Below are 24,766 nucleotides of genomic sequence, written 5' to 3' on the forward strand. Positions count from 1 at the left end.
AGAGTTCATTCACACAATGCTAGACCACGCGCTGCGACATCTGCAACAGTCCGATGCTTTGGGTTCACTGTCATCGATCATCCTGTATATAGTCCCGACTTGGCTGCATCCGATTTTCATCTGTTTCTAAAACTTGGAAGAACATCTTCGAGGACTTCAATTTGATAGTGATGAAGCTGTGGAAGCAAAGGTGGGGTTTTGTCTCTGTCAACAAACATTCTACGATGATAGTAGCAAAAAACTGATCTCTAGTTAGGAGAAATGTATTCGTCGCCAGGGTGGCTACGTTGAGATACAAAGAATAAATGTATAGGATGTTATCGACGTTTATTTTATTTTAAAGGCTCAAGAGGTTTCACTTAAAAAATCAGAGGCATTATTTGTCAGCATGCCCTCGAAGATTTTACATTTTTCCCATCAATAACTTTTACATTATTCCCATCTACTTATCAATAACTGCAATTCACTTATCCTTTATTCCAAGGTGACTGTTCTCAATATCTTCCAAGGTGATTGTTCTTAACATCTATAATTAAGTTATGTTTGTCATAATACAGGTTTGACAGCAATCAATTCGTTTTAATTGGCTGAAACATTCTTACTAATAGAAATGGAGCGGAATATAATAGAAGCTGTTAAGACGAAGACATTACAACAGTATGGCCATTCGAAACTAATGGATGATAACAGATTGCCCAAATCTTTATGGAGATAGATCCCAGAGGGGAAAATAAAATGGGGTGAACCGTCTACACGACGAGTGACAGATGTCAAGGTACCTATGGACATCAGGAATCTACGATTGGGAAGACCGTAAAGTATGGTGGTTCAGAAGCGAGAGACGGCAGTAGCCGTAAACAACTCGCTGTATATCTCTTCTATCGAACAAGTGCTCGCAGCTCTTAAAGTACGCATTTTAGAGACCACATTTCCTCTACTACTTTTTCTTGTTTTTGTTCGTACTATCTCCTACCAAATCACGGAAAGCAAAGAGCTTGCACTAGAAGCGATTTGATTCTCAGTATTGAAGATGAAGTGGTCATTGCTGTTAATGCATGCAGTTTAGAGCTCATGTTTACTGGGCATCTTTGCTTCGAATGAGCTTACCTGTGACATTCCTAAATATTGCCCACTCCTCCTGGAACACCCTGTTGATAAAATCCTCTACGATTTTCTGGGATCAGCAAGAAAATTGTAACGTCGACCTGTTATTGTCGTTGTATGGATATGGTGTCTGTTCTTTCGGACATTTCCGAAAGAACAGATATCTTTGATGACCTGCAGCTGTCTAGCACGAAATTAGAATTAGATTAATACCTTCAGTTGCCGACGGTCGTTGGTATATATCAACGGGAACATGTGAAAATGTGTGCCCCGACCGGGACTCGAACCCGAGATCTACTGCCTACTTGACAGACGCTCTGTTCATCTGAGCCACCGAGGGCACAGAGGATAGTGCGACTACATTCGTAGTGTCCCACCCCAACACACTCATTACTCGTGGAAGACATGTCCGTAAGAACAGACACCTTATCCCATATAAATACATAGTTCTGACAATACCGGCCATGGCCTCCTTCTTCTCTGCAGAAGCACACACATTCCCCGAACTCTTACGGGACTTGGTAAGAATGTCTTCCACGAGCAATGAGTTTGTGGGGGTGGGACACTACGAATGTAGTGTGTGGACATACAAGACGAGAATGTGGGTTTCGCGGGAGGCGTGCGCGAGACAGTCCCTGCAGATGCACTGCCCTCTGTGCCCTCGGTGGCTCAGAGCCTGCACGGTAGCTCAGCGTGTTCGGCCAGAGGTTTAGCTACTCCCTGTAATAAAAAAACTGAGTTAATCGATCAACAACGAACTTATACGGATGTCTAGCGACGTCCGCCGCGAGCAGACGCAACGAACAAAATGAGATAGCTGGCACGGTAGCTCAGCGTGTTCGGTCAGAGGGCTACGTGCTCTCTGTAATAAAAAAACCGAGTCAAAGAATCAACGATCAACTTGAACGAATGTCTTGTGACGTCCGCCCAGACCAAACGCAACTTAACATTATCGAACAAAATTAATAATAATAATAATAAAATAAGGATTGAGCGTATGCCATATAAGTAGGAGATCCCGGGTTCGAGTCTCTGTCGGGACACACATTTTAACCTGTCCCCGTTGATATATATCAACGCCCGTCGGCAGCTGAAGATACTGAAGATATTAATATAATTTTAATTTTGTTATTGTCGTGGCAGAAGCGGTTGGACCCCAATGTCCCCTACATGCAAAACCTAATCCATTCCACAGTTAATCGCAGTTGTTATCTAGGTCGTGCAGGTGACAACATTTTGCCCATTGAGCGTTCTTCTTTTCGTGTGATTTATTGGCTGTCGAGCACACAAGCCAACCACTCCGCGGGACAGCCGTACCCGAAATCCTTTTGTCCGTTCTATCTCGCATGCGTAACAGTAATTATTTTTGCAGTCAGAAGCTGAGCGGCGCAAAGAGATTTGCAGTTTCCGGCGAGCATTTAAATGATATCGGCCGGTGGCAGACCGCATTAACGGCCGCGCGCAGTATCGGGCTGGCGGCATTCCGCGAACCGGACACTCCTTGGCGCCAGCGCCGATTGGCTATCGCGCCGGCTGCGTCTGCGGCCGCGGCGGGGCCCGGAAGCGACGCGATAACGCAGCAGGATGCGACCGCGCGTTATTTGTGGAGTCGAGTGCGCGCGTTCAGTGCGAGTGGCCAGTGCGTACCGACAGCATCGTTCGCCCAGCCTCGCCATGTTGATCGAGACCAGGCCGCCGCCGGCGCCGCCGAAAGGTAACGCTGCTGCTCAACGGAGATCCGTGCAGTGTGCCACGAAGCTCAGCACGCCTTGTCTCGCGTCGTGTGTGCCTCCGCGCTTTAGGTTGTGGATGTCGCGTAGGACATCAAGCCGTGGAGGAACAGAAGCCTGTGATGTTATGAATGGATATCTCTCTCTCTGTCTCTCGAATGAGCCCTTAATCCACCGACAAATTTCGGATGTTGTTGAAAGACATATTCAGTATATTTTGCTGTAAGGGAGCTGCTGCCTCCAGTGCCTCGTCATAGATTAATAACCAGATTTATTCAGTTTGTACCCCAATTACCACACCAAAACTCAAGAATGGAAACTGGAGTAATCCGATGAATTACAGACCCGTATTGCTAACGTCGATTCACATTAAGAGTGTGGAACATATATTATGCTCGAACATTATGAATTACCTCGAAGAAAGCGGTTTATTGAGAAACGGCAACACCTATTCAGAAAATATCGTTGTTGTGAAACGCAAATAGCCCTTTATTCTCACGAAGTAATGAGTGCTATCTGCATGGGACGACAAACTGATCCGGGTTTTATATATACCGTCCTCACAAGCGAATTCTAATCAAATTGCGTGCTCATAGAATATTGTCTCAGTTGTGCGACTGGATTCGTAATTTTCTGACAGAAAGATCACACTTCGTAGTAAGTGACCGAAAGTAATCTAGCAAAACAGAAGTAATATCTTGCGTTCGCCAAGGAAGTGGTATAGGCCCTCTATGCAATCGCCTCAACAGGAAACACTATGGACAATGCCAGTGCCACTGTGGACAACAGCGTCCTGTAGCTGGAGAGAGGAGCTTAAGATTGTTTTCGGATTATGCTATCATTTACCGTCTGGTAAAGTCATAAGATGATCGAAATGAATTGCAGAATGATTTGGATAATATATCTGTATGGTGCAAAAAGTGTCAATTGACTCTAAATAGTGAAAAGTGTGAAGTCATCCACATGAGTACTGAAAGGAATCCGCTAAGTTTCGGTTGCACGTTAAGTCACAGAAATCGGAAGGCTGTAAACTCAACTAAATACTTAAGGGATCACATTTACGAATAACTTAAATTGGAACGATCACATAGTGTTGATGGGAAAATAAACCAAAGATCATGATTTATTGGCAGAACACTTAGGTCTACTAAAGAGACGGCTTACACTGAGCTCGTCCGCCCTCTTCTGGAGTACTGCTGTGCAGTATGGGATCCGCCTCATACAGGATTGACGGAGGACTTTGAAGAAGTTCAAACAAGTGCAGCTCGTTTTCCATTATCGCGAAATAGGAGAGAGAGAGCCACATATATGACACACGTATTGGGGTGGCAATCATTAAAGCGAGTTTTTCGCTGCGGCAGGACCTTGCCATGAAATTCCAATTACCAATTTTCTCCCCAGAGTGTGAAAAAATTTGTTGGCGCCCACCTACGTATGAAGGAATGATCATAATAGTAAAATAAGAGAAATCGTAGCTCGCACAGGAAGATTTAAGTGTTCGTTTTTTCCGCACGTTGTTGGAGGGTGGAACGTTAGAGAAGTAGTGTGGAGGTGGTTCAATGAGCCCTCTGCCAGGCACTTAATTATGAGTTGTAGATATACCTTTGTTTCTGGGAAAGTATGAAAACACCTTCCCAACATCGAAAAAGCCTGCAATAAGCCAATACCAAAACTTAACATCACTAAACACAAGAACTCTTGAGGCAGATGCAAAAGTACTGTAGTGTGGTTGCCGTCGCTACGAGATTAGTGTTGTACTGGTGTTCAGTTGCAGTCGGTTAACACGAGGTGTAATATCGGCCAACTCTATCGATCTGTTCTTATACTGTTGTGAGTCGTCGTTAACAGACAGCTAACACTGCCAAAAACATTATCAAGATAGAATGGAGCAGCTCAGAAAGCTATATTGAGAGCGCATTACTATTTTCAACCGCCAGTTCCTAGTGCCATTAGTGAACAGTTTATGTCCAAACAAGATACACAGCGCGTGCCATTGACATTTACACTTTTGAACATGTATTTTAAGTGGAGCACAGGTGCAAACGTAAAGGGGGATAATAAATCGAATGGAATGTAGTTATTCTGTAATGAGCCAACTAAAACCATACATACGTCCCTTACACCAAAATACTGAAGAAATATTCCAGAACAGCATCCGAAATTTTGTCGTCCTGAGTTCGATTTGCTGTGAGATGAGTGCGTCATCCTAAGTTTCTGCGACATGGAAAGTGCTAACAAAGGGTGTTTCCGACTGGGACATCTACTTTGGAAGTGGAAAAGAAGGTGACTGTGAAGGCGTATTTGCAAAATAGATGGCGTGAACTACCAGCGGTTCGTTTACGAAATAGGTTTAATTGTTTGTATTTAAAGGAGAACATTGCGTCGCGCGTTGGTGTGAAAACTTTTAACTCTACAATTTACGGTATATCTAATAAATTAAGTTGGTTTCGTCACTGAACTGTGTCTCTGACATTAACGTAGAGAGATACGAAAATGGTTCAAATGGCTCTGAGCACTATGGGACTTAACATCTGAGGTCTTCAGTCCTCTAGAACTTAGAACTACTTAAACCTAACCAACCTAAGGACAGCACACACATCCATACCCCAGGCAGGATTCGAACCGACGACTGCAGCAGTCGCGCGGTTCCGAACTGAAGCTCCTAGAACAGCTTGGCCACGCGGCCGGCTAGAGAGATACAGCGAGTGACATGGACTGTAAAGGACAATGTAATGTAAGGCGTAGGACAAGCTGATAGGATTTGCGGTAGCTCATTAGAAAATAAGGAAAATATTTTATACATATGTAGAATGAGTACAGCAAGAAGCTGTTTAATGTTAAAATAAGATAACCTATCTTGATGATTTGGTGTCGTCACTGAGGTAGCACAAAGGCGGAACATATAATTTAATTTATTAAATAAAATATCGATGCTAGATTGAAACATTGTAACGCTTTTTTTGTTCTTTGGTGTGATCTACGCTACGCCTCCCTACGAAAACATTTAAATTTAAACAATAAAACGCGTGTGTAAACGAACAGCCGGCGGGAAACGCCTACAATTTGACAGACAAGCTACGTTCATGTGCCCTTTCATTTTGTTCGAAAGCCTGCGTTCCAGTTGCAGACTCCCCCTATTGTTAGTGTGTTAATTTGATAGACTATTCCCAGTATGAGGGAGAGGACGCGTGAGTTGGCTGTACACTCATGTAAAGTGTTCTTTTAACCAAAGTAAAGCAATACGGGTGCGATGAGGTGATGCATTGCCTTAACTGAAGCTACAATTTTACTGCGGGGTCCTGTATGCGAACGAACAAATGCTGTAGGTTCCGGTCTTTTTATCCGTGAGGAACGATGGCAGTCTAATCAACGGACCCAATGTAAAACCTGATAAACATGTAACGTTGAATATCTTCTCCTTTCTCATGCATGGACTCCCGTTGTTTGCGAGCGGCATACACCGTCTAACACTGTGGTTTCTGGTGGACTCGGACTCTGTCATCAGCTTATACCAATATGTGCCTCGATTTATGTCAAGACGACTTTTCCTCTCGTTTTGGGCGTCCATTGGCGGTGTTTTTCCTGTGCTTACCATATTCTCAGTGGTCAGTACTTATTGACGTGCGCTCAACACATTTTTGTGTGTGTGTGTGGGGGGGGGGGGGGGGCATTAGTTCTCGTACGCACAGCGAGTTGGTACCTCTGAATGGCATATAACTGCTCACTAGTCTCTGTTATACAACAATGAATCAGTGAGTGGTTTGCTGTACTGTGACCAGTATATCCGTAGTTGCAGTCCGGGATGAACGATGGCAATCGTCATCAGCATGTTGACGCACACGGTAACTGACTCAGAGAGTGGCGGTATTCTCTGAACGGTGTATCGTCGACACATTGGTTCGAGGAATGTCCAGTACCTGAGCGAACTCAGAGGTGGGAGGTGCAAAGTTCCCGCGATCAAAAGCACTCATATCGCGCGTCTCGTCCTTGACTGCCACATTGACGACATTTACATCTACATATATTCTCCGAAAGCCACTACACAGGGCATGGCGGAGGGCGTATCGTAACAATGTTAGCAACTTCCTTTCGTAATCGATTCGCGAACTGAACGAGGGAAAAACGACACTCCAAACGTCTACGCCCCCTAATCTCTCATCTTTCTATCATGATCCATACACAGGGTACAAGGTCTGTTCGAAAAATTTTGGAACTTTGTCCACAACATTTTTCTTCACTTACCTTTTGCTTATCGTGCATAGTCTCCTTCGAAATACTCTCCTCGTACAGTTGATAAACCGCTCCAAAAGCCGTTTCCACTTCCGGAAGCACTCTGGTATGCCTATTGCTGGATCGTACGAAGCGCCGTTTGCGTCCTTTCAACGGGGTTTTCAACTTTGGAGATAAAATAAAGTACGCAGGGGCCAGGTCTGGAGAGTTCGAAGGTTGAGGCAGCTCAGTGATTTCGTTCCTTGTGCTATAGTCACTCAACAATAAGGATGAATGTGCGGGTGCGTTATCGTGACGCAATAGTCATGAATTGTCTTGCCACATTTCAGGTCGTTCCCTTCTCACATTTTCTCGCAGGCGTCGCAGCACGTCCCGATAGTACCATAGATTAAGAGTTTGCCCTTGTAGGACGAATTCACGATGATCAAATCCTTCATAGTCAAAGAAAACTATCACACGGCTTTGACATTTGACCTGACCTGACGAGCTTATTTTGGTCTTGGAGAACATTTTCCTACCCATTGTGAAGATTGAATCTTTGTCTCAACATCATAACCGTAGACCCATGTCTCATCACCAGTTACGATTCTCTTAAGGAACATCTCGTTCTCATTTGCGAGATGCAAAAGCTCTTCACTGATTGCGAGACGAAGGTCTTTCTGGTCTTGACTCATGAGCAACGTGGTGCATTCCAAGATGCTGTGTCAGGATCTCATGACATGAGCCTACTGAAATGTTACAGTCTTCTACAATCTCTCGGGCAGTCACTTTTCGATTGGCACGCACAATTTTGTTGACGTTCCTGACATGTGCGTCATCGATAGACGTCAAAGGGCGTCGCGATCGAGGGTCATCTGTAACTTCCGTCCGGCCATTTTTAAACCGTGTGAGCCATTCATAACACCGAGTACGGCTGAAGCACTCAGCACCGTAGGCTTTCCGCATCATTTGGTTTGCCTCTGTAAAGTTTTTTTTTTAGTTTCATCCAAAATTTTATGCAGACGCATTGCTCCTCTAACTCTGCCATCTCGAAATTCGCAAACTGTGCGACATATCGTTCTAACATACACAACAATGAATCTTCCGGCAGTTACACATTCAACACAGTCGTGTGCAGTTATGCCAACAGCATTTCTCTCCAACTCACCATTGACGCGAAATTACGAATGTTCAGGAATTTTTTGAACAGGCCTCGTATACATTAGTGGCGGCATAATGGTCGCACAGATACCCTGGAATACAGTTTCAGTGAAGTTACACCGTCCTGTCATGATCCTAGTAGCTAGTCTTTGAATTAGTTCGATTTCTGTTGTCATGCACAATTGATTAGGATCGAAACACTGGAACAATATTCAAGACTTCATCGCACTATACTCTTGCATGCAGTCTCCTTTACAGATGCAACATACCTTCCCTTAACGCTACCAAGAAGTCTGAATCTTCCGTTCGCCGTCACTATTACTGATTCTACATCTTCCTATTTCATATCGCTTCTTAGTATTACGTTAAAATATTTATACCAGGGTCGCCCACTTGGTGCGCAGTTGCGGCGTGTGGACCGCATGTTTGCAGAGGCTCTAGCGTCCCATTTCATTTAGCATTGCCGTGCGGCATTTTTCGATCGGCATGACTTCCTTCAGTTCGTCGTGTCAGTGCTGTTTATCGTTCGTCAGGAGTTAATGATATAAGAAAGTTCATAGGTCCAGTGGATGTTTGCACAAATAGACAGTCTAGCGATCTAGGGCCACAGGCCTTTAAAAATGAATTGAAATGACATACGAGAAGAATAAAAATTGTCAATATATGTTACGTGATGCACGGTTGCGTAATCGACAGGTACCACAAATTTGTTATGGAATGACATAACAAAACCATGCAGATTGAATTTAAAGATGTAGCTGATAATGCAAGAGCAAAAAATTACAACGATCAACAAATGGGAGCCATTGTTCAGATTGCATTCTATGCTACATTTGCAGGCACAGGGCACGTCATTAAATTTTCAGAAGTCCTACACACTCTATGCAAAAAAGGTACTGATCACTATGGGACAAGAGCTGAGGTCACCAGTCCCCTAGAACTTTGAACTACTTAAACCTAACTGATCTAAGGACATCACACACATCCATGCCCGAGGCAGGATTCGAACCTGCGAACGTAGCGGTCGCGCGCTTCCAGACTGAAGCGCCTGGAACCGCTCGGCCACTCCGGCCGGCACACTCTATTCCACTGTCAGTTGTGAGTATGGAGGCTTCATATATTACTGCAAATTACGTTGATTAAGCCGCCTGGAACGATTTTTCGATTTAAAATCCGCTGTTGTTGAATTTATGAAGGAAACAGGAGAAGAACGAAAGTCAGAACATCCGGAATGGATTGCAGACCTCACACTTTAAGTGGACTTGACTGCACACAGTCCACAGTAAGACATTGCGAAATGGGAAACAACTTATTCTCGACTTCACAGGGATGCGTTCTAAAAGGAGAGCGTACGTTCTTGTAAGGAACAAATCCTGATAAAAACATCAATTTTCCTGAATTTACTGAAGTTAATATGTGAGGTTTGAACAATTAATTATTGCCTCGAAAGAATTACAACGTTTTGACACTGCCATTCTTCCACCCGTTTTGGAAATGTCTTCGAGAGCATTTGCCGTTTCAGTTGAAAGGGCACCTGTGCATGTGCGGATGAAACTGACTAATCTGCATTGTAATTCCTGTTTAGAAGATAACTTTTCCCCGTTAAAACTGTCCAAGAGTTTCTACGTTGTTTTCCTCACGAAGAATTTCCACATCTTCATCATGGGGTTGCATACGTGATAAAATATTTCGAAAAATAATATCTGTATAAAGGCTTTTTTCGATTACGAAACTAAATAAGGCATGATTGCGTGGGAACCTGAACGCAAAAATCTGTGAAATTGTCCGTATGCCAACAGTTTGAACCAGATTAAAATTATATCTTAGGCAAACCAAAAATAATTGTATAATTTTGTTTGCGATCTGTGTTGTTGAGAAATATGAAACCAAATCGTATGCAGTGCGACTGCATTGACATTTAAAAGTCGTACATTCGGTTTCCTTTCTTCTCCATCTGTAACTCAGATGGCGTGGCGTGGCTTGGTGAAGGGGGCATGTGTGTTCAGTCAGGCGGGAGAGCGGCAGCACGCGAGCCAGAGACGCCCGCGTGTTTAATTCTGGGTCGTCCCTGCACCTCGGAACACACGATCTGACGTACTCAAGGTGTTCACCACTAATCTTGTAATCAGATACTGTACCATTATTTTCTTTGTTAAATGAATTATCTTCCACTCATCTTCATTTAAGAAATGGCTCAAATGTCTCTGAGCACTATGGGACTTAATATCTCAGGTCTTTAGTCCACTAGAACTTAGAACTAATTAAACCTAACTAACCTAAGGACATCACACACATCCATGCCCGAGGCAGGATTCGAACCTGCGACCGTAGCAGCAGCGTGGTTCCGGACTGAAGCGCCAGAACCGCTCGGTCACAACGGCCGGCTCATTTAAGAAGAGCTGCCGCTCATTACACCAAATGGTGATGTTCAGTTTTTCTTCAATTGCTTACAATCGTCCCACGATGCTATTTTGCTGTACACAACTACGTCATCAACCAACAGTGTTACAGCATAGCCTATCCTATCAAGCAAGTTACAGATTGAACTGTTCCACTCTCTCTCTCTCTCTCTCTCTCTCTCTCTCTCTCTCTGTGTGTGTGTGTGTGTGTGTGTGTGTGTGTGTGTGTGTGTGTGTGTCATATGCGATTCAATTTACTGTTGACAATAAAAGCATAAGAGGCGAGGGTTTTAACATGAAGAAGAATGAGATGTTGAAAGTGACTACATTGAAGGCAGAGCTTCGGCACTCTAACAGTACTCTTGGAACTGATACATGGATGTCCCCGACGGCATTTACTTATCGAAGTGACGCAGTCACGATCGATTTCCTTCCCCAGGTCCGAGAAAGTGCTCAGTGTGGAATGATCTGGTCATATTCGGAACTTTAAACCCTAATCTTCCTAATCGCCATACGTTGGATGTCCCCGACGGCATTTACTTATCGAAGTGACGCAGTCACGATCGATTTCCTTCCCCAGGTCCGAGAAAGTGCTCAGTGTGGAATAATCTGGTTATATTCGGAACTTTAAATCCTACTCTTCCTAATCCCCATACGTTAAGATTTTTCTTCCTGATGGGAGATGGACATGTTTTCAATCGTTATGGCTGTCATTTTATCGGCCGCGTTTGGATACGGGAATGTAGTGCTCTTTCCTTCGAGTGGTGAATTATTATTTAAACGAACGTACACCACTCGTATCTGTCGCTTAAACTGTTGAGGCCACCATTGGAGACTGTAAGTGTGGGATCTTCCCTGACACCATCACTTACGCGTTTCTGAACTGCTGCGAGCCGGAGTACGGCGTGTGTGGTGGCCATGTCGCTGCTCGCCTGCGCAATATTCGTCTCACGGCGCCGGTGTGGGAGCGGGCATTCCTGCCCGCCAAACACCGGCTGACGTCACACTGCCGGCGCCTCAGCACGGCGTGGCACGCCTTAGCGGTCTCTCTCTCTCTCTCTCTCTCTCTCCCCCCCTCTCTCTCTCCCCCTCTCTCTCCTCGTATGTACGGCAGGGGGGGGGATAACTTACAGGTGCGCACCAATGAGTCAGGTGTACAATGTGAAGCGCATAATAGTGGGAATAGAGAACATCGCCGAAACACCTTGTCATGAAAGCCGTTACCTCACAGGCTATAAAGTTGGTGAGATTCCGGCGACGTAAATATATTACACTACTGGCCATTAAAAATCCTACACCAAGAAGAAATGCAGATGATAAACGAGTATTCATTGGACAAATATATTATACTAGAACTGATATGTGATTACATTTTCACGCAATTTGGATGCATATATCCTGAGAAATCAGTATCCAGAACAACCACCTCTGGCCGTAATAACGGCCTTGATACGCCTGGGCATTGAGTCGAACAGAGCTAGGATGGCGTGTACAGGTACAGCTGCCCATGCAGCTTCAACACGGTACCACAGTTCATCAAGAGTAGTGACTGGCGTATTGTGACGAGCCAGTTGCTCGGCCACCATTGACCAGACGTTTTCAATTGGTGAGAGATCTGGAGAATGTGCTGGCCAGGGCAGCAGTCGAACATTTTCTGTATCCAGAAAGGCCCGTACAGGACCTGCAATATGCGGTCGTGCATTATCCTGCTGAAATGTAGGGTTTCGCAGGGATCGAATGAAGGCTAGAGCCACGGATCGTAACACATCTGAAATGTGACGTCCACTGTTCAAAGTGCCGTCAATGCGGACAAGAGGCGACCGAGGCGTGTAACCAATGGCAGCCCATACCATCACGCCGGGTGATACGCCAGTATGGCGATGACGAATACACGCTTCCAATGTGCGTTCACCGCGATGTCGCCAAACACGGATGCGACCATCATGAAGCTGTAAACAGAACCTGGATTCATCCGAAAAAATGACGTTTTGCCATTCGTGCACCCAGGTTTGTCGTTGAGTACACCATCGTAGGCGCTCCTGTCTGTGATGCAGCGTCAAGGGTAAGTGCAGCCATGATCTCCGAGCTGATAGTCCATGCTGCTGCAAACGACGTCGAACTGATCGTGCAGATAGTTATTGTCTTGCAGACGTCCCCATCTGTTGACTCAGGGATCGAGACGTGGCTGCACGATCCGTTACAGCCATGCAGATAAGATGCCTGTCATCTCGACTGCTAGTGATACGAGGCCGTTGGATCCAGCACGGCGTTCCCTATTACCCTCCTGAACCCACCGATTCCATATTCTGCTAACAGTCACTGGATCTCGACCAACGCGAGCAGCAATGTCACGATACGATAAACCTTAATCGCGATAGGCTACAATCCGACCTTTATCAAATTCGGGAACGTGATGGTACGCATTTCTGCTCCTTACACGAGGCATCACAACAACGTTTCACCAGTCAACGCCGGTCAACTGCTGTTTGTGTATGAGAGATCGGTTGGAAACTTTCCTCATGTCATCACGTTGTAGGTGTCGCCACTGGCGCTACGCTTGTGTGTATGTTCTGAAAAGCTAATCATTTGCATATCACAGCATCTTGTTGCTGTCGGGGTAAATTTCGCGTCTGTAGCACGTCATCTTCGCGGTGTAGCAATTTTAATGGCCAGTAGTGTAATTCTACGTTCTAAGGGACTGATGACCTCAGATGTTAAGTCCCATAGTGCTCAGAGCCATTTGAACCAGTTGTCAACGGCGATGGTGGAGGAATGGTACGCCGCACCACAACTACTCCGTACTACAACCACTCCGTAACAACCTTGTGGCCAGCATGAGAGTTCGCTGCAGAGCACAACTGCAATCCATGATGTCCACACGTCCCTCTACTAAGAACCATGTCTCGCCTTTTCTAATATCCAGGGGACCAACAAACGTCGCGATGTCTTGCAAAGTGTTATTTGTATTTGTCTCATTACGTATTCATTTAGATTAACTTATATACACCCACGAAGCAGTTCTTTCTATTTGTGGTCCAAGTTTCATAGAGCTATTTTACTTGGTAGTGCACATCTAGCAACATTTACTTTCACCTGAACAATACCGTAGCAATATTTCTATGTTTGGTCCTGTTTTATAGAAAACTCTTACGGTACTGGATACCGTTAAGTCGTAAAAGACAGGCCGAAGATGAGTGCACATTCGTCAGCACTTATTGGCAAACTAAATATTCCATTATCATTTTCAAACAGAATCTTCGGCCATGGTATGCTATAAAAGTTTACTGAATTTTCTGTACTCCGTCGTCCACTTTCGCAATTTGGCTCCGTCGCCACTGCTCGTCGTTTCAGACGTCAAAGAAAGGAAAATCCATTTTCTACTTCGCCTTTTTTTATGATGAGCTTCAGCGTGAAACTACATCCTGTCCCCACATGCGGGCTATTGGGAAGCACTGTTAACTTCACAGTACTCCATAGCTGGACTAATGTGCGGTTTGAACGCTCTCAGTCCACGCATTTCAGATGCCGGACTCATCACTCAGCGCTCATTGGGCTCTGTCGGCAGGTTCCCTGGCTAAACAGTGTGCCTGGTCACGACAGGCGGCTGAACACAATAGGCCGCGAGCGCCGCCTATTGCCGTCTCCATGCGTAGCGCATTTGCGCGTGAGTCACGGGAAACCGGCACGCATAACAAGCACAACAGTCGGTCGCTAAGGGTGACGGGTTCTGTTCTCTACAATGTGAAGTCATTGTGAACGATAGAGCTCACCGATCTCCAGCGGGTTTGAAGCTATTTTTTAGGCTCCCAGGTAATCGCGGTTGTCTTCCCATGTCCCTGCCACAAATGTCAGGGAAGGCAGTAAAAGAATCCAGTGGAGAGCTTCATACAATTCCCGTTGTGACGGATTATTTACCGGTATTGAATCGGAGGAGTGTTAGCTTTAACATACGTTTGTCCCTTTAATTTTTTGGTAAAGTCATTGCTTGTTAAAAACTTCTAATTTCAACGAATGCATAATTCTGATTTTACCATATCGATCTCAATTTCTTTCTAGTGTCAGACCACAAATGATTCATGTGACTGAAGACTTTCCGCATAGGAATTATCGTTCTGATAATTTTACAAATCAATAAATAAATTAGTTATTTGAGTGGATTTCTAAAAATACCGAACCATTCATACTACGGTTCCGAACACCAAACACGGGGCTGAAATATCGAACAATTCGGTAAAAAATAGATCACCTGCAACCCAGGACGTGACCTATGCCCAGGGCAAACTGTAGCTTTGCTCACACATTCCCCCCCTCTCTCTTTCCAGGCCGACATCCCTCATTTTTTGTTTAGCTCTCGTCGCAGCATCCCTGTTTATTCGTTTATTGAAATCAACGCGACTTTACAAGTATACGCATTGGAATAACTATTTTTCGCATGATACATTTCAGAATTTGATAAGCACACAGTCCATAGTCGCGTTGTTCATTCCTGAAATGCGGATCAGTGAAAAGGCGTGAGAAACCAACCCTCAGACGAAAAATATACTTCTATTCAATTTCGTCATCGATATATTGAAAAAAAAGTATCGGTATATCGACTTACTGGCCTATAAAAATACCGGCTGCACATTGTAAATATAATGCCGCTTTTCGAGCTGTACGTTTAAGTATTGATTTATTATTAGATATTCTGTACATCAACAAGCTAGCAGCCTGCCCATTCCCCTTAGAGCAAGAATTGGAAGGAAAACTGTGCACGTTCACGCTTGGCGATAATCACTTTGCTAGGAATGCTAACTGCATGTAAGTGGCACAACAAAAGATATCAGTCGTTCGGTTTCGTCACATATCGGATTTGTCAGGAACACTTCATGGCGAATTCCCTGGTTTTTTTTTCCTCATTTTTGCCAACGCGAGCGACCTAGCAGTTGTAGTGTCAAAATCACGTGATTCAAGTTGACAACGAGGTTATTAGAGACGGAGCGCAAGCTCGGGTGAGAGAAGGATTGGGAAGGAAATCGGCCGTGCCCTTTCAAAGGAACCATCCCGGCATTTGCCTGAAGCGATTTAGGGAAATCACGGAAAACCTAAATCAGGATGGCCGGAGACGGGATTGAACCGTCGTCCTCCCGAATGCGAGTCCAGTGTGCTAACCACTGCGCCACCTCGCTCGGTGACTCAAGTTGAACGTTGCAGTTTCTGTTGGTAGCGCCGTGCGCCGATTACATTAGCATTTCCCCTCACACATGTCAATACCAATCACCCCCTCCCCCACAATTGCAATCTGACTGCTACTTTTTGTCACCTATACTTGCTTCACGCAGTCAAAGAGAAAGACTGGACGTGATGAAAGCTTAAAAAGTAGTAAGAATCATTCATACGTAAAACTAAAATTATGTTCTGCTACAATTTCAAATATTTACCGAAAATTGTGAAAGAATATATTATAAAAATATCGGCTCTTGATATTGTCATTTTCGTATCGGTGTCTCTTGGAAGAGAATATCGCCGATATATATCGATAATTAATGGAAGAAGCATCGATATATATCTATATTTTATCAACAGTCCTAGTTTGGGGAACTGGATAGGGCTAGCAGAATTTGTATTATACTTTTTCATCCGTTTTAAAAACATGTTACATTCAAATGGTTCAAATGGCTCTGAGCACTATGGGACTTAACATCTGTGGTCATCAGTCCCCTAGAACTACTTAAACCTAACTAACCTAAGGACATCACACACATCCATGCCCGAGGCAGGATTCGAACCTGCGACCGTAGCGGTCACGCGGTTCCAGACTGAAGCGCCAGAACCGCACGGCCACACCGGCCGGCATGTTACATTAAAAAGCTATTTATTTAAATAATTCGCTAATATTCGGACGTTCTGTCTACTAGTGCCTATGAAATTCCGTGATTTTTGAAAGTATCATCTGTTCATCAAATGGCTCTGTGCACTATAGGACTTAACATCTGAGGTCATCAGTTCCCTAGAACTTAGAACTAATTAAACCTAAATAACCTAAGGACATCACACACATCCATGCCAGAGGCAGGATTCGAACCTGCGACCGTACCGTAGCAGTCGCGCGGTTCCAGACTGAAGCGCCTAGAACCGCTCGGCCACACCGGCCGGCATCTGTTCACCATCAAGGCCTGATCGGGTTCGATTCGCTGTCGGGTTGGGGATTTTCTCTGCCTGGGAACTGGGTGTTTGTATTGTCTTCATAATTTCATCATCATCATTCGTGACAGTGGCTATATAGGACAGGCCTGTTGACCAAAGCAGCAGTCTGTAGCCCAGCAGCCTCACGAGAAAGGTTGTGTTAGTTAGTCGTGGTGTGGACTGCCGAATCCGAAGGCGCGAAGTTTCTTAGTTCGATAGCTGCTTAGAGCTTTGCAGCACAATACGACCTTTTTATTCATTTTGTTAAGTGTCTGGGGGGTGAGAAGGACTTCTTTACTTGCATATCTGGATGAACAGACATTTTTGAAGAAAGACAGAATGCCAAAATTATTTCGAAATAAATTCGCTTAATGGGACTGACTTGACTTCAGCTGTGTTAGGTGTACATGTACTACCTATTGGTGACGTATGAAAATTTGTGCCGGACAGGGACTCGAACCGGGGTCTTCCACTTATCGCGAGCGCTCACCTTAACCAAACTTCCATATGTCACACTGTCTACATCCCTACTCCATAGTCTCCTATGTCCATCACTAAATGGTCGCAGCTATTATCTGTATGCACACCAGACACAGCGGAAGCCAAGTTATTCGCATTCGGGAATTTATTTCGTAGCTACTTTCGTGATTTTCATCTTGTTGGTGCTCCAGAACTCGATAGTTGAAAATGAGAAACTATGTGGAGGGAACTGACATGCGGCGCGCTCTTTGTTGCAGACTTGGCGCTGTGGAACAAGAGCATCTCGCAGCGGTGGCGGCGGCTGCGCAGGCGCTGCTCGTCGTTCACGACGCCGACGTCGACGTCGCCCGGGTCCGGGCAGCAGGAGCGGCTGCTGGAGGCGCCGGCGACGCCCGTCCAGGTGAAGGCGGCGTCGGCGCCGCGGCACGCGCACATGGCGTCGGCACTGAGCCGGTCCGCAGAGCGGCTGGACGCGCGCCAGCGCGCCGCTGAGCCCGAGGAGGCGGCCACCCCCGGGGGCGGCGGCTCCACGCCCGGCCGCGGCGGCGGCTCCGTGCCGCTGCTCCGCCGCCTCCACGCCGGACTGCGCAAGCGCAGGGCGCTCTCCGTTCACGAGCCGGTGAGTACTACGGATCACAAATGAGCTCGCGGCTCCTGTGACATCATCTCCGAACTTCGAGCTCCTGTAAACACGAAGTGCCAAAGAAGCTGGTATAGGCATCCGTATTCAAATACAGAGATATATAAACAGGCAAAAATACTGCGCTGTTGTTAGATCGGTTACTGTTGCTACCGCGGCAGGTTATCAAGAATCAACTGAGTTTAAACGTGGTGCTATAGTCGGTGCACGAGCGATGGGACACAGCATCTCCGAGACAGCGATGAAGTGGGGACTATCCCGTACGACCCTTTCACGAGCGTACCCCGAATATCAGGAATCCGGTAACACATTAAATCTCCGGACATGGCTGCGTCCGGAAAAAGATTCTGCAAGAACGGGACCAACGGCGACCGAACAGAATTATTCAACGTGACAGAAGTGCAACGCTGCCGCAAATTGCTGCAGATTTCAATGCTGGGTCATCAACAAGCGTCTGCGTGCGCGACTTTCAACGAAACATCATCCATATGGGTTTCGGAGCCGAAGGCACACTCGTGTACCCTTGATGACTACACGACACAAAGCTTTACGCCTCGCCTACATCTACATCTACATTTATACTCCACAAGCCACCCAACGGTGTGTGGCGGAGGGCACTTTACGTGCCACTGTCATTACCTCCCTTTCCTGTTCCAGTCGCCTATGGTTCGCGGGAAGAACGACTGCCGGAAAGCCTCTGTGCGCGCTCGAATTTCTCTAATTTTATATTCGTGATCTGCTCGGGAGGTATAAGCAGGGGGAAGCAATATATTCGATACCTAATCCAGAAACGCACCTTCTCGAATCCTGGACAGCAAGCTACACCGCGATGCAGAGCGCCTCTCTTGCAGAGTCTGCCACTTGAGTTTGCTAAACATCTCCGTAACGCTGTCACGCTTACCAAATAACCCTGTGACGAAACGCGCCGCTCTTCTTTGGATCTTCTCTATCTCCTCTGTCAACCCGACCTGGTACGGATCACACACTGATGAGCAATACTCGAGTATAGGTCGAACGAGTGTTTTGTAAGCCACCTCCTTTGTTCAAAAATGGTTCAGATGGCTCTGAGCACTATGCGACTTAACTTCTGAGGTCATCCTTCGCCTAGAACTAAGAACTAATTAAACCTAACTAACCTAAAGACATCACACACATCCATGCCCGAGGCAGGATTCGAACCTGCGACCGCAGCGGTCGCTCGGCTCCAGACTGTAGCGCCTAGAACCGCACGGCCACTCCGGCCGGCCCACCTCCTTTGTTGATGGACTACATTTTCTAACGGCTCTCCCAATGAATCTCAACCTGGCACCCGCCTTACCACCAATTAATTTTATATGATCATTCCACTTCAAATCGTTCCGTACGCATACTCCCAGATATTTTACAGAAGTAACTGCTACCAGTGTTTGTTCCGCTATCATATAATCATACAATAAAGGATCCTTCTTTCTATGTATTCGCAATACATTACATTTGTCTATCCTTCAACACCGACATTGGACTGTTGATGGCTGGAAAAATGGTGCCTAGTGGGATGAGTCTCGTTTCAAATTGTATCGAGCGGACGGACGTCTACGAGTATGGAGACAACCTCATGAATTCACGGACCCTGCATGTCAGCAGGGGACTGTTAGCAATGGTGTGGAGCGTGTGGTGTTGTATTGATGTGGGACACCTGATACGCCTAGATACGACTGTGACAGGTAACACGTACGTAAACATCCTGTCTGATCACGCATTCCGAAGGACTTGGGGAATTCCAGCAGGACAGTGCGATGCCCCACACGTCCAGAATTGCTTCAGAGTGGCTCCAGGAACACTCATCTGAGTTTAAACACTTCTGCTGGCCCCCAAACTTCCAGACATGAGCATTACTGAACACATCTGGGATGCCTTGCAACGTGCTGTTCTGAACATATCTCCATCCCCTCGTACTCTTCCGGATTTGTGGACAGCACTGCAGGATTCAAGGTGCCAATTCCCTCCAGCCCTACTTCAGACAATAGTCGAGTCCATGCCACGTTGTTGTGCGGCACTTCTGTGAGCTCGCGGTTTTCCTACACGATATTAGGCAGGTGTACTAATTTCTTTGGCTCTTCAGTGTAATATGCGGAACCGTCCGCCATGTTTCCCCAACTGTGAGGATTCGGCAGTGTTCAGCATATGGGTCACTAATCTTTTCACGTAACGTCTTACAGTATTTCTGGTACTACATGTATGAAGTGTGCCAAGCAGTAATGTGTATAGAGATACTTAGAATACCCTTTTCATTTAATAGGAGAATTAAAATGTAATATTACACGGCTAAAATATATAGGCTCGGAACTAGTGTGGTAGAATTTGATACCAATGTCTTCAAATAGGTGTGTTATGACTGTGCCTATTTATTAGTTTTTGTCCGTGTATAGGCACTCCCAAAAGTGGTGTTTATTTTTTAATCTTAAGTAGGTTCTTTAAGAAATGCGGCAGTTCATTATACAGAGGGGAAATTGGACCATGCATGAACTCAAACCTAGAAGTATGTTCATTTAGGCCTATTACCCAAAACTAACTTTCAAGATTATGTTACTGTGCACTATGGGCACTCCACTATGAAAATATCTTAATTATCTATAGTCCTGTAAGAAATGGGATTAAGTGTTATTCAGTTTGTGCATATATGTTTATTACAACCACGTATAAATAATCACAATAAATATTGCTTTCAAGTGTGCCAATTGCGAAAATATCTCAGGAATGGAAAAATTTTGAGACGAACTCCTTCAGTATAGTTTTTGACTGGGGGAAGAAACGCAATTCTATACAATTAGTTTCATGTTTATAGCATGTACCTACAGTAATACACAATTAAGCTCCGTGTCCTGGTTGCTAGTCGTCACTGCGGCAATGTATGAGTATGGGACATTTGTCTCTTCGTTGAGGATCACATGGAAACGTAAACATGCTAAAACCAAGCATTAGTTAGTGTACTTGACAGCTGAGGAGAACCCATATTTAAGAAGAATTCTTCAATGCATTTAATTTGCAAAAAATGGTTCAAATGGCTCTGAGCACTATGGGACTTAACATCTTAGGTCATCAGTCCCCTAGAACTTAGAACTACTTAAACCTAGCTAACCTAAGCACATCACACACGTCCATGCCCGAAGCAGAATTCGAACCTGCGACCGTAGCAGACACGCGGTTCCGGACTGAAGCGCCTAGAACCGCACGGCCACCGCGTTAATTTGCACTCGCATCTTGACACATATGTAAACAAGTATGAATATCGTATACTTCACGGGAAACATGTCGGACAGTTCATCTTAGGTTGTATTGTATGGAACTGGGGACCTAGAAACGACTGAGGGGCTTCGTCCCCGCCGTAGCCTGCAGTGGTACACAACCCCACAACAGGCTACCTAGAAAATGGTAGAGGTGTTTTCTACGCAGCTCGTGCGAAAAATACCTTACAGGAACGCAAATGACGCGTGAACATACAGGAAGTACTTTCTCGTGACACATTCCCAGGAGCAAAAAGACCGTGCGCTGTCGATTATGGTGTCATCGAGCAATAACACCATTCTCAGCTTGTATTATGAGAGTGGACTCGTGGCGTGACGGCTGTTGCAGTTTTCCTGTTTGTAGCTAGAGGCGACCGTTGTAAGTGTGATAAGGATCCTACGCAACTGCCTAGTTTTTGCCCACTGTGGGTCTGGCTGCGGACGAACACTGTCCGGGAAGTGTGTTATCAGCCAAGCCGTTCCGCGCAGGTCATTCCCCGTACTGTGCATCCACTAAAAATAGAACACAGGCTCCTGTTCTTTTTCCTGACGTACTGTACCCTCGATGTGACTACTTCTGTATAATGATACTACAACGGGATTGCTCTTGTTCATCAAGGCACCGGAGTACAGCATGAGAAAATTACAAGTGATGTACAAGGCAACACGCTGAGCCGGTCGCGGTGGCCGTGCGGTTCTGGCGCTGCAGTCCTGAACCGCGGGGCTGCTACGGTCGCAGGTTCGAATCCTGCCTCGGGCATGGGTGTGTGTGATGTCCTAAAGTTAGTTAGGTTTAAGTAGTTCTAAGTTCTAGGGACTTATGACCTAAGATGTTGAGTCCCATAGTGCTCAGAGCCATTTGAACCATTTTTGTTTTTGCAACACGCTGATATGACAGAAGACATGGTATACCCCTTTTTGTCTGGCGAAGTGCACCAACTCGACGTAGCATGGATTCAACAAGTCGCTGGAAGTCCTGCAGAAAGAGTAGCCATGCTCCTTCTATAGCAGTCCTTTATTGCGGAAGTGTTGCCTGCGTAGGATTTTGTGCACGAACTGAACCTTCTGTTATGTCTCATAAATGTTCGACGGGATTCATGTCGGGCGATCTGAGTGGCCAGATAATTCGCTCGAATAATCTTGAATGTTCTTCAAACCGATTACGAACAATTGTGGCCAGGTGACGTTTGGAAATGTGAAATACATGAATGGCTGCAAATGGTCTCAGAGTATCCGAATACAAAAATTTCCAGTCAGCGGTTCAAATGGCTCTGAGCACTATGGGACTTAACTACTGTGGTCATCAGTCCCCTAGAACTTAGAACTACTTAAACCTAACTAACCTAAGGACATCACACACATCCATGCTCGAGGCAGGATTCGAACCTGCGACCGTAGCGGTCACGCGGTTCCAAACTGACGCGCTTAGAACCACACGGCCACACCGGCCGGCCAGTCAGCGGTCGGTTTAGTTTGACCAGATGACCTATTCTATTCCGTGTAAACACAACCTACACCATTGCGGAACCACCACCAACTTTTACGATGCCCTGTTGACATATTGGGTCCATGGCTTGGTGGGATCTGCACCACTCTCGATCCCAACCATCAGTTCTTACCAACTGAATTCGGGACTCATATGACCAGGCCATTGTTTTCCAGTCGTCTAGGGTCCAACCAATATGATTCAAGAGTCCGGGAGAGGCACTGCAGGCGATGTCGTGCTGTTAGCGAAGGTGGGAGGCAATGCCTGAAATTTGGTATTCTTGGCACACTCTTCACATTGTGAATCTCGGAATATTGAATTCCCTAACGATTTCCGAAATGGGATGTTCCGTTCGTCTAGCTCCAACTACCGTTCCGCGTTCAGAGTCTTTTAGTTCCCGTCGTGCAGCCATAATCACGCTGGAAACCTTTTCACGTGAATCACCAGCGTACAAATGACAACTCCGCCAATGCAGTGCTCTTTTATACTTTGTGTACGCGATAATATCGCCTTCTGTATATGAGCATATCACTATTCCATGACTTTTTGTCATCTCAGTGCATGAACCTAACATAAAGGAGCTGGAACCTACTTAGCCGCAGAACTACACCGCCAAAAATAATACTGAAAGAAAAACTAAACTTCCTGGAAACTGTGTAATTGTACTCTACCTTTAATAAGCTCGATTATGAGAAAACGGTCGCAGAGTTTAATAAGCATCCAAAATAGACAACGTTAACGAAAACAGTGGGGTAAAACAGCACAAAAAATTCACACAATAGCTGTCAGTGCCAAACCAAATGAGTGGCAGGAATGGGTTTCATTGATTCAGGCACCAACTTTTGTTTGTGCAACACCGGGAGAGTATATCATTCCCTGTTCATTATATACCAAGCTTCTAAGAAGAAGGGAATTTTTATTTAGTTTAACCTGTGTGCTTTTGTAGTTTACTATTAAATTTCTCTCTTGTTTGTAGAGTGTAGGTTTCCACTGTCTTTGGTTATGAGAAGGACTGAGAGAGTGTTGTGTTCTGATGCGGTGTTGGAGACCTTCCGCTGACATCTCCATGCTGTGCTGGCTGTCACCCGGCTGTTGCCAACGGACATCACTGTGGGGGTGTAGACTTGGGGATCCGAAGGGACGCCCAGCACGTTTCACGTGTCCCCCCATCGGCGCACTGCTGTTATCGGCTAGGTTATTGCCTACATTGAGGTTGACCTCTGCACTGTGGTCGAGTGGAAAGCCGTTTCAAAGTGTGAGAGACAGCGAAATGCTTTCTGGGGGACCAAGACCACCTAGATTTGTCTGACAAACAGGTTTCAGGCGCTATCTGTGGCGTACAAAGATCCTGAGGCACTTGCAGTCGTTTGCTCTTTTTCAGTGGAAGCCTTTCGGTTTGCAAGGTGTGGGCATTCACAGAGGGTGAGATCATTGGTAGTTGTGAACTCCAATCTCAGGAGCCCCTTAGTGGTATGGCTGCCAAATAGGGAAAGAAATCCAGTATGTACTCTATTTGCATATCTGGGCAAGTCGACCCGCATGTGGAACGGCTCCTTCCAGATACCATGAAGAACACAGAATGCAGCGAACTGCAGGTGGTGGCTCATGCCGGGACTCAGGATGTATCTCTCTTTGGATCGGAAGAGATACTCTCTGGTTTCTGGCGGCTAGCTGAAGAGGTAAGGACTGCCAGTCTTGCTTGCGAGACGAAGGCAGAGCTCACAATCTTTGGCATAGCTGAGAGCATCGATTACGAACCTTTGAGACAGAGCCGAGGTCAGCGTCTGAATTAGGGGTTCAGACAGTTCTGCCGTTGTGTAAGCCTACACATATGATGGCGGAGTGTGGGGATCCGCTTAATAGATCAGAAGTCCATTACGTACCGGACGCGGCTTCCCGACTAGGAAGGGCAGTGTGGAGTGGACCGGACTGTTTCGGAAGGTACAGGTAAAACACAGGATAAATGTAGATCTGGGAAACATAGGTATTACTGTTGTAAATTGCCGTAGCTGTGTTGGCAAAGAGCCAGAGTTCCATGCACTAATAGCACTGAAGCAGATTTTGTTACAGGTACTGAAAGCTGGCTAAAGCCGGAGATAAGCTCATCAGAAGTTTATACTTAGGACATA

The 24,766-nt window shown here is 45.7% G+C and overlaps 1 protein-coding gene across 1 annotated transcript in view; it reads left to right on the forward strand.

The window, feature by feature from the left end:
- Positions 1 to 24,766, forward strand: part of LOC124798969 (whirlin-like) — a 569,605-nt gene that overhangs the window by 483,880 nt on the left and 60,959 nt on the right. Inside the window, exon 2 of the mRNA XM_047262505.1 lies at positions 17,506 to 17,867. Within this exon, the coding sequence (XP_047118461.1) occupies positions 17,506 to 17,867 (362 nt within the window). The remainder of the gene's footprint in view (positions 1 to 17,505; positions 17,868 to 24,766) is intronic.

This window comes from Schistocerca piceifrons, chromosome 5 (genome assembly GCF_021461385.2).
Source record: "Schistocerca piceifrons isolate TAMUIC-IGC-003096 chromosome 5, iqSchPice1.1, whole genome shotgun sequence".
NCBI lineage: Eukaryota > Metazoa > Arthropoda > Insecta > Orthoptera > Acrididae > Schistocerca > Schistocerca piceifrons.